The sequence below is a fragment of the Cannabis sativa genome, chromosome 9 (assembly GCF_029168945.1).
Source record: "Cannabis sativa cultivar Pink pepper isolate KNU-18-1 chromosome 9, ASM2916894v1, whole genome shotgun sequence".
Lineage (NCBI taxonomy): Eukaryota > Viridiplantae > Streptophyta > Magnoliopsida > Rosales > Cannabaceae > Cannabis > Cannabis sativa.
In genome coordinates this window covers 17220892-17230734 of record NC_083609.1, presented here as the reverse complement: position 1 = coordinate 17230734, position 9843 = coordinate 17220892, and the positions used below count along the sequence as shown (strand labels likewise).

The following is a 9843-nucleotide window of genomic DNA, read 5'->3' as shown; positions in this document are numbered from 1 at the left end:
TAATCAGCGATGATGTGTACTTACACTTGGAGTAAGTGTTATGTTCTTTCCAGGACATTAGTAAAGTATACTAGTTTCGAATGTATGGAGTATACATTGGACTGGACCGATATTGCAACTAAGTTAAGATATTACAAACTTACCGTTATACATATCTTTCCAAGTCAATATCAGTAGTTGATCTTAAGATTAAAATAATCTAAATCCTGATATGCTTAGGCTCAACTCAGGAGTGCTATTCATGTTCTTAGATTTATTAGTTAAGCCTACTTTCGGGTCAGGGTGATACGTATATTTCGAGAACATGATAGTATGATTGAGTGGGAGTGTTGAACATAAATATGGAATTTATGGCTTCTACTGGTGTATAGAAGTTAAGTGATGATTCCCTTCGAGCTTAGCAAATAGAAGTAAATGGATGAGCTCTTGTTTAACTGACTAATTATTAGATCACTAAACACCATTTACAGGTAGCTAAGTGTTTTAAGGGGCAAAATACATTGAGGGGTGAGAACGGTAAAGAAATCCCATCTCGATGTAAATCATCTATATAGAGGATCTTTAAATCACAATAAGATTATAACAATGGTTAAATGAGATAGTATATTGGTATCGTGAAACATACAATATGCTCTATATAAGTCTGAGAGTGCAATTCTAAGTTCTAAGAGTGGATTCAACGAAGAATTAATAAGTAGGAATTTACTTGGTAAATTTGGTTCACTTATTGGAAGCTCAGCATATAGATCCATGGTCCCCATTCTAGTTGAGAACATTCTGATTGTAAGACTCATTAATTGATTCGTGATTGATCAATTATAATTATAAAGTTAGACTATGTCTAATTTTATGAATTTTCACTAAGCAGGGGTGAAAGTGTAAGGAAAAGAGTTTTCTGGGTTTATTTATTTATTAATGGACTTTATATGTCTAATTAATAATTAAATTAAATGACAATATTATTTAATAATCTATTTTAGTTATTAAATAATTAGTTTTGGCATTTAAAAGGTTAGAATTGGAAAATTGGCGTTTTTGAGAAAATAGAGATAAAATTTGATAAAATTGCAAAATTAAGTGAGGCCCATTAACACCATATGGCCGGCCACTTAATATGATTTTTCAAATTATTATTTTCATTATTTTATGCCAAATAATTCTAAACCTAGGCCTAGTTGTTGCCTATAAATAGAAAGTGATGGCTCAGTCAAATCATAAGTTTTTTCATTAGCTTTCTGATAGAAATTTCTCTCTTCAGAAAAACTGAACCTTCCTCACTCTCTACCTTGGCCGAAATACCTCTCTCTCTTTTCCCTTCATCTTTTTCGTGACCCTAGTGAAAGAGTAAGTGCCCACACACAGCAAGCAGTAACTCAATCATAGATTGGAAGACTGTGAAGGATCAAAGCTTGAAGAAGAAGGAGATTCGGGCTCAGATCTTGATTATACTTTGCTACAGAAAGGAATCAAGGGTTAGAGATCTGAGTGGAAGGAGACATTTATTCCGCTGCATCAATGTAAGGTTTTCTTAACTTTATATGTGTTTAATTTATCGTTTTAGAAAGTTCATATTTAGGGTGTTTAAACAACATACTTGTGAGTAGATCTAAGATCCTGGTAAAATAATTCCCAACAGAATCAAACTGTCTGAAAACCTGAAACTAGCACGAAACGACCAGTTGAGAAAAACCGATTTCTCACCCTACTGCAAAATTCGGGTAACCGGTTTTACAAGCAGTGTAAAACCGGTTAGCCGGTTTTACCCAAAAAAACACCAAAAATCAATTCTCCAACCAAAACGTTTCCAAACTCAACCAAACTTTCCAAACCTCCTAATTAGACCCTAATAAACATTTTCCAAGTGATAAAACAAAGCTTCATGCACAAAATCAAAATCCACCATTAAAGCTCCAAGCTTTGAGTTCAAAACTCAAACTTTGTTAAATCTAACAAACAAGCATCCAAACCAACTCAAATCTTCCTAGATATGCATAAAATAATCTCAGAAAACAACAACAAGCAACAACAATAAGAGCAGCAACAGATTCATCAATTCCTTTGAAAAACATAGTTTTGAGTAAAAATTTTATATCTTGATAAAACCAACCAATCACCAACACAATCATGCTTGAATCAACCTTTTAAATCATGTTCTAACTCTAGAAATCAACAACAACATTCAGCAGTAAGAATAACAACAAAACTAAGCATGCAACCCATTCTTACTTGATTTTTCAAGAAACTAAAGAGGAGAAGAGTAAGAGCTATACCTAGAGCTTGAATTGCACACAAAAATCTGCTTGAAAACCAAAGAAACACCAAGATTGGTGCTGCTCAAAGGGGGGCCGAAATAGAGAGGCTTGAGAGAAAATGATTTTGCTGTTCTTTGTAATTTTCTAATTTTTGAAGAAATGAGTTAAAAATAATCACTTTTCCTTATTTATTTCATCCAACAAATAACACTAAAAAATTATATATTTTCATCATATAAAGTCCACTAAAGGACAAAATAACAATGGGGCAAAATGACCACTTTGCCCCTTCTCACTAAAATAGCATAACTAACACTAAAGGGGTATTTTGGGAATTTTTAAATTCCCGACCAATCCAGACATTCCCAATGTCTAAATAACTGTCCCAGAATACTAACATACTAAGTTGTGATTTTACTGAGCCAAACACCGTGTTCCAAGTTACCGGGCACCGGAAATGCAAAATTATGAAATTTCACTATATGACATGAAAATGCATTTAGAATTCAAAAATAACAGTATAAATAATTATTTAAATATCTATAAATAATTTTCATAATTAAACATAACTAACTGCTAATTTCTAAATTAAACTAAGCGGTCTTTACAGATATAGATCCTCATCTTCTTTCTCGCCTTTTTTAATTATGACTACTATTAATTGATGATTGGCTCTTTGATTTTGAAGATATATGTGATAAGATTCGTAATCCAATAATTGGTCGCCTCGGACTACTCATAATCCCGCTTATGTTGGGAACTTTAGGGATAAGTGTTTGATTGAGCTTACTGCCCCTAGTCCAATTAATGCAGAGCGACCCATCAATACATTGTAAACTGATGGAAGATCAACAACTAAGACTTCCTGCATTAGTGTCGTTAATAATAAGTGTGTTCATGGTGTGGGTGTTGGAAATTATTTTACCAGGATCTTAGATCTACTCACAAGTATGTTTATTAACACCCTAAATATGAACTTTCTAAAACGATGAAATAAACACATATAAAGTTTAGGAAACCTTACATTGGGTGCAACGAAATATAATGACTCCTTCCGTTCAGATATCTAGCCCTTGATTCCTTTCTGTAGCAGAGCATTATCAATATCTGAACCTGGATCTCTTTCTCTGAATCTTTGATGCTGAAAACTCCTTCTTGCTGAAAGTCTTTCTTCACGATCTTCCTCACTATGATTGAGGTATCACTTGCTGTGTGTGGGCACTACTCTTACACTAAGAATTTTGAAATCTCAATGAGAAAGAGAGAGAGTGGGTTCGGCCAAAGATAGGAAGAGAGAAGGCTCAGTTTTTTCTGAATGAAAAAGTAGAAAATTTTAGTGTGAATTTCCTGAAGCCTTCACTATCTATTTATAGCATTCCACTAGGGTTAGGTTTGAATTATTTGGTATTAAAATAATGAAAATATCACTTTAAATTTCCTACAAAAGTGGTCGGCCCTATACAAGTGGATTTGGGCCTCACTTTTTGCAATTTTGCAGTTTTACCTTTTCTGCATCTGATTTTCTCAAAAACGTCAATTTTCAAATTCAACCATTTAAATGCCAATTCTAACTATTTAATAACTATAAATAATTATTAAATAACATTGTCATTTATCATATTTATTAATTGAACCATACAAAGTATCATAATTAACAAATATGCCCCTAAAACTCTTTCTTTACAATTTCGCCCATACTTAGTGAAAAATTCACAAATAGACATAGTCTAAATTGAGAATTATAATTGATTAATCAAAACCAATTATATGAGTCTTACAAGCAATATTATCTCAACTAGTGCGGGGACCATGGGTCTATATAACCGAGCTTCCAATAAGTAGATCAAGAATTTAGCACTAAAATTCACTAACTTATTAATTCTTCGTTGAATCCACGCATAGAACTTAGAATTGCACTCTCAGTTATATAGAATGCTCTATATGTTCCACCATATAGACACATCATTAGTTATCCATTGTTATAATCCTAATTTGATCAATGATCCTCTATATGAATGATCTACATTGTAAAGGGATTAAATTACTGTTACACCCTACAATGTATTTATTACTTAAAACACTTGACCCCTTATAAATGATATTTCAGCTTATGTGAAATGAGTACTCCACCATTTATGTTCGTTTGGTCAAGCTCGAAGGAGATCATCCTTTGCATACTATTCGCCAGATAGAAGCTATAGATTCCATGTTTATGCTAGCGCTCCCACTCAATTGCACTACCGTGTTCCCAAAATGTACGTATCACCCTGATCTAAAAGTAGGCTTAACTAAAAAATCAAAGAACACGAATAGCCTTTCAAGATTGAGCCTAATCATAACAGGATTAAGAACATTTGATCTAGGATCAACTAGGCGATATTGACTTGAATAGATATTACGGTAAGTTTAATAAATCTAAGTCAAAGTTCAATATCGGTCCCTTCCGATGCATACTCCATGCATCCAACCTGAGCTTTACTTTAACCAATGCTCTGGAAAGAACATAGCACTTCTCCAAATGCAAGTAAACTCTGTTGTAGATTATCATATCAGTAAAACCCTATGTCTGATAAATCTTGGAAACTTTATTCACATAGTCATGTTTACTTTCCAATGTGTTGACAGCACAATAAACAGGATCAAGTATGTGAAAAGGGTTTCAGATGAATTTATATATTATGTACATATAATCATGAAATAAATCATGTGAACCATGCAACATTAAATGTTATTTTTGATCTATATTAATAAGTAAATCTGATTATATTGAAATGAGTTTTATTTAGGGCATAAAACCCAACAGTGGGTGGTGCTGGTTTTGGCCTATTTTTTCAAACCAATCCGCACATGCAGTTTTTTCAATTTCCTAAGCTGCACCCGCACCACGAAACTAAAAAACCGCAAAAATCGCACTACAAAAAATGGTGCGGTGCGGTGTGGTTTATGCAGTTTTTACGGTTTAGACCATCACTAAATAATTAAAATGTCACAAATACAACAAAACTTGAGCAACACTTGTCAAAAATACAATAAGGCTTGAAAATAAATACGAAAAAAAAGTTTCAAGTTTACACAATACAATAATGAGTGGGCTTAGGTTGGGCCTTCACATATTGGACCTAAATAAATATAAAAATTGGTATTTTTATATTATGCGGTGCGGTGCGGTTTGAACCGCATATTAACAATTCAAAATCGCAAACTACACCGCACTGCCGATTTAGGAAAAATTCAAACCGCGACCGCACCACAAAGAATTTCAAATCGTATTTTTTTGTTGTGCGGTGCGGTGCGGATGGTTTGAGCAGTTTGATTAACACCCCTAGTTGATAAAAGTGGCTCTCCTATAGTTAATGGAAGTTCAATGATGCCTTAGCTGGCGACACTATCACTTGTGAGTCCACATAAGCTTACCATGCAAGGCTTCAACCTCGCATCCTGTAACCCCATTTTCTTTAATGTATCTCTGTAAAGGATGTTGACCGAGCTCCCTTTGTCCACCAATACTCTCTTCACTCTTTTGTTGGCGAGCTGAACTGTAACGACGAGAGGATCAACATGGGGATACTGCACATGTTTTGTGTCTTCCTCCAAGAAGATAATCAGAGGTTCATCTAATTTTGCTCTTTTCAGTGGTTCTGGAGCAAACACCGACTGTCCATTCTTTATTTCATTGATATATCTTATCTGGGCATTATTACTGTTTCTAGCGAGATGTGGCCCTCCTGAAATGACTAGTATATCCTCGGCCTCAATAGGAGGAGGTTGTATTCTCTTATTATATGGGTTATTAGGGTTGTTGGGCTAGTTTTTCTTGTTTCCTTGATGTCTTACATATTGTCTAAGATATCCACGCGAGATTAGACTCTTTATCTCGTCTTTCAGTTGTCAACATTCTTCGGTTGAGTCTCGCTTATGTCTCGCATGCCTCATGGACTCAGACTTGCAAAATGCAATCCTGTTCTCATTTGCGATAAATATATTTTCATGAGTATCATTCAACTCGGTGTATATTAAATAAAACGAGACATACTTGTCGTGCTTTTTCTATTTCATGAGGAGCTACCCCGAATGACCATCACGCTAACTGAGTTAATGCTAAGGGGAATGAAAGAAACAAGGTGGCTCGCCAAAATGACTATCGATCCCGATAAAAGAGATAGAAGCTGATATTGTGCCTTTCATGGGGAGCATGGCCATGCAACCTATGAATGCAGGCAATTGAAGATCGAGGTTAACAGGCTAGTTAAAGAAGGGTTCTTCCAAGATTGTCTATCTATGGATTCAATGCTGCATGTTCAGCAAGGACATGATAAGAATCAGGACCAATCCCTCCTTCCATATATCAAGAAGATTGTGAACGTGATCTCAGAAGTATCGGACCTAAGTGGAAATTCAATTCGAGCCTCATTGGCTCACTCTTGTCGGATCCACTCCATCAAAGCAATAACAGTAATTGATAACGAAGGACCCGATGTGCAGATATTGTTCAATCAAGGGGAGGCTTTTGAACTAGAACATCCTCATGATAATGCCTTGATTACTATAGATGTGGCCCACGTTCGTATGAAACAAATGCTTGTAGACACGGGAAGCTCTCCCAATATCCTATTTGTTGCGGTTTTGAAGGAAATGGAAATTGAAGATTTAAAGGCCTAAGAAACACAAGTTACTCTGGTGGGATTTTTAGGAGAAAGCACCGTCGCTCAAAGTTTTGTCCAACTGCCAGTCTATGCTAATGGAGTAAACAAGTCGATCAGATTCTTGATTGTGGATTGTCCCTCAGCATATAATGCCATCCTCGGCCGACCATGGATCCATGCAATGAAGGCGGTCGCATCATCTTACCATCAGGTGATCAAGTTCCGATGCAAAGGAGATGTAAGAGAAATACGAAGAGATCAGTTGGGGGGCCGCGAGTGTTACACCTCGTCCCTGAGAAGTAAAAACAAGTTATAATAATTAATTAACTCCTCGACCCCAGCCTAAAAGCAACACCCCACAGTCGAGGAGTTACAGGAGGTACCCATCCACCTGACAGACCCAACCAAGACTACCTACATTGGCATGGGACTTACAAGGAACTGGAAGGACCAGATCGTAAATTTTTAAAACGAATATATTCAGGTTTTCGCATGGGAACACTCAGATATGTTCGAAATAGACCTAGGTGTGATTACCCACAAATTAAATGTGAATCCAAATTATATCCCAGTCAAGAAAAAAAGAAGAAAGATGGGAACAGATCAAAACAATGCTGTGAATGATGAAGTCGAGAAAATGCTGGAAAATGATACCATTGAGGAAGTACAATACCCCACGTGGCTCGCCAACCTGGTAGTAGTGCTAAAAAAGAATGGAAAATGGAGAGTGTGCATAGACTTTACCAACTTAAACAAAGCCTGCCCAAAGGACAATTTCCCTCTACCGCATATTGATATGATAATCGACGCTACCGTTGGGCATGAATTGATGAGTTTCATGGATGCCTTCTCTGGGGACAACCGAATAATGATGCATCCTCTCAATAGGGAGAAGACATATTTCATCACTGAGAGAGGAGCGTATTGTTATAAGGTAATTCACTTTGGGCTCAAGAACTCCAGGGAAACTTATCAGCGGATGGTGAATAAAATGTTCTCTCAGCAATTGGGTTTAACCATGGAAGCTTATATCGACGACATGCTGGGAAAGTCTAAAGACGGATTAGAGCACGTTGATCACCTCTGGGAATGCTTCCAAATCCTCCTTGTCCATTCAATGAGGCTTAACCCGGCCAAATACGCTTTTCCTGTCAGCTCAGGAAAGTTCTTAGGCCACTTGGTAACCCGTTGGGGAGTGTAAGTGAATCCAGATCAAATAGAGCCTTTTTAGGCAACAAGACAACCTCAGAACGTGAAGGATATACAGAAACTAATTGGAAAAATAGCTGCACTGAGCAACTTCATCTCAAAGCTTTCTGATAAATGCCTACCGTTTTACGACTTGCTTAAGGGAAACTACAAGTTCAATTAGGGCGATAAGTGCCAACTTGCCCTGGAAACTCTGAAAAAGATATCTGACTACTCCCCTAATCTTGTCAAAACCAGAACCAGGGGAGACTCTTCTTCTCTACCTCTCCCTATCCCGGCACGCGGCTAGCTCCGTATTGGTCCAAGAGCAAGGAAAAGCACAGTTACCGATATACTACACCAGCAAGACCTTCTCAGGAGCAGAAGGCAGGTATCTAGTAATCGAGAAACTGGCTTTGGCCCTGATTATCTCAGCAAGAAAACTCTGACCATACGTTTAGTGCCACACGATTGCAGTAATGACATTGTTCCCATTAAAAAAGGTACTTCATAAACCAGAGATATCTGGGAGGTTGATGAAATGGGCAGTAGAACTAAGTGAATTTGATATACAATACCTCTCCCAAATTACAATTAAAGGACAGGCATTGGAAGACTTCTTGGTCGAGATAATGCCAGAACAAATTCCCTACGAAGGAGATTTCGATAAAAGTGATTGGTTGTTGAAAGTAGATGGGTCATCAAACATCAGGGGTAGCGGGCTAGGAATAGTACTCTTATCACCAGAAGGGGAAATGCTGGAACAATCGATAAAGCTAGGATTCTGGGCTACCGACAATGACGCTGAATATGAGGCCTTTATTCATGGGATAAAATTAGTTAGAGAAATGGGAGCCGGCAGAGTACTAGTCTAATCAATTTCTCAATTAATAGTCTAGCAGGTTTGGGGGGATTTTGAGGCTAAGGAGCCAAAAATGTTCAACTATTTGGCTCAGGTCAAGAAATTGGCATCAACCTTTGAATATTACCAGATTAGTCAGATGCCTCGAGAGGCAAACATGCATACTGACGCTTTGGCAAGTCTAGGATCTTCCTCTCCTCTCCAAATTACAAAAACAATTTTGTTTGACTTTATTACAAAACCTAGCATCATGTTGGAAGAGGAAGTTCAATGTGTAGCAACACCGACGAAGCCATTGAGGGACTTGAGGCATCCGATCTTGGAATACTTAAGAGACGATAAATTACCACTAGACTTAAAAGAGGCTAGAAAAATTGTGTTAAGGGCCTCAAGGTACACACTACTGCAAGACCAATTGTACAGAAGATCTTACCATGGGCCTTACTTGAAATGCGTAGGAAATATGGAGGGAGAACTAATTCTAACGAAAGTACATGAAGGTGAGTGCAGCAGTCATTTTGGAGGACGAGTAACAGCGCAACGAATCTAAAGACAATGTTACTGTTGGCCGACGATCCAGGAAGACTTAGCAAATTACTCTAGGAAATGTGAGAAATGTCAGAAACATGCCCCATCCATATTGGGCCCCCATCAGAGTTGATGACAGTGTGAAGTTCGTGGTCGTTCATGAAATAGGAGATGGATATAGTAGGCCCCCTGCCAACGGCGCAAGCTCAGAAGAAATTCACGTTAGCTCTCACGGATTATTTTTCAAAATGGATTGAGGCTGACTCCTTCGCCCAAGTCAAGGATAGATACGTGGAGAGATTTGTTTGGAGAAACATAATGTGCAGATTTGGGTTGTCTCAAGAAATTGGAGCTGATGGGTCCCAATTCA

General features: G+C 37.2%; 1 protein-coding gene across 1 annotated transcript; it reads left to right on the top strand.

Annotated features, from left to right (window-relative positions):
* The first annotated feature begins 7487 nt into the window (after positions 1–7487).
* On the top strand, positions 7488–9495 carry LOC133031270 (uncharacterized). Its single transcript, XM_061104738.1, has 4 exons — positions 7488–8075; positions 8342–8474; positions 8561–8946; positions 9040–9495. The coding sequence occupies exons 1-4, from the start codon at positions 7488–7490 to the stop codon at positions 9493–9495; spliced, it is 1563 nt and encodes a 520-aa protein (XP_060960721.1).
* Positions 9496–9843: the final 348 nt, after the last annotated feature.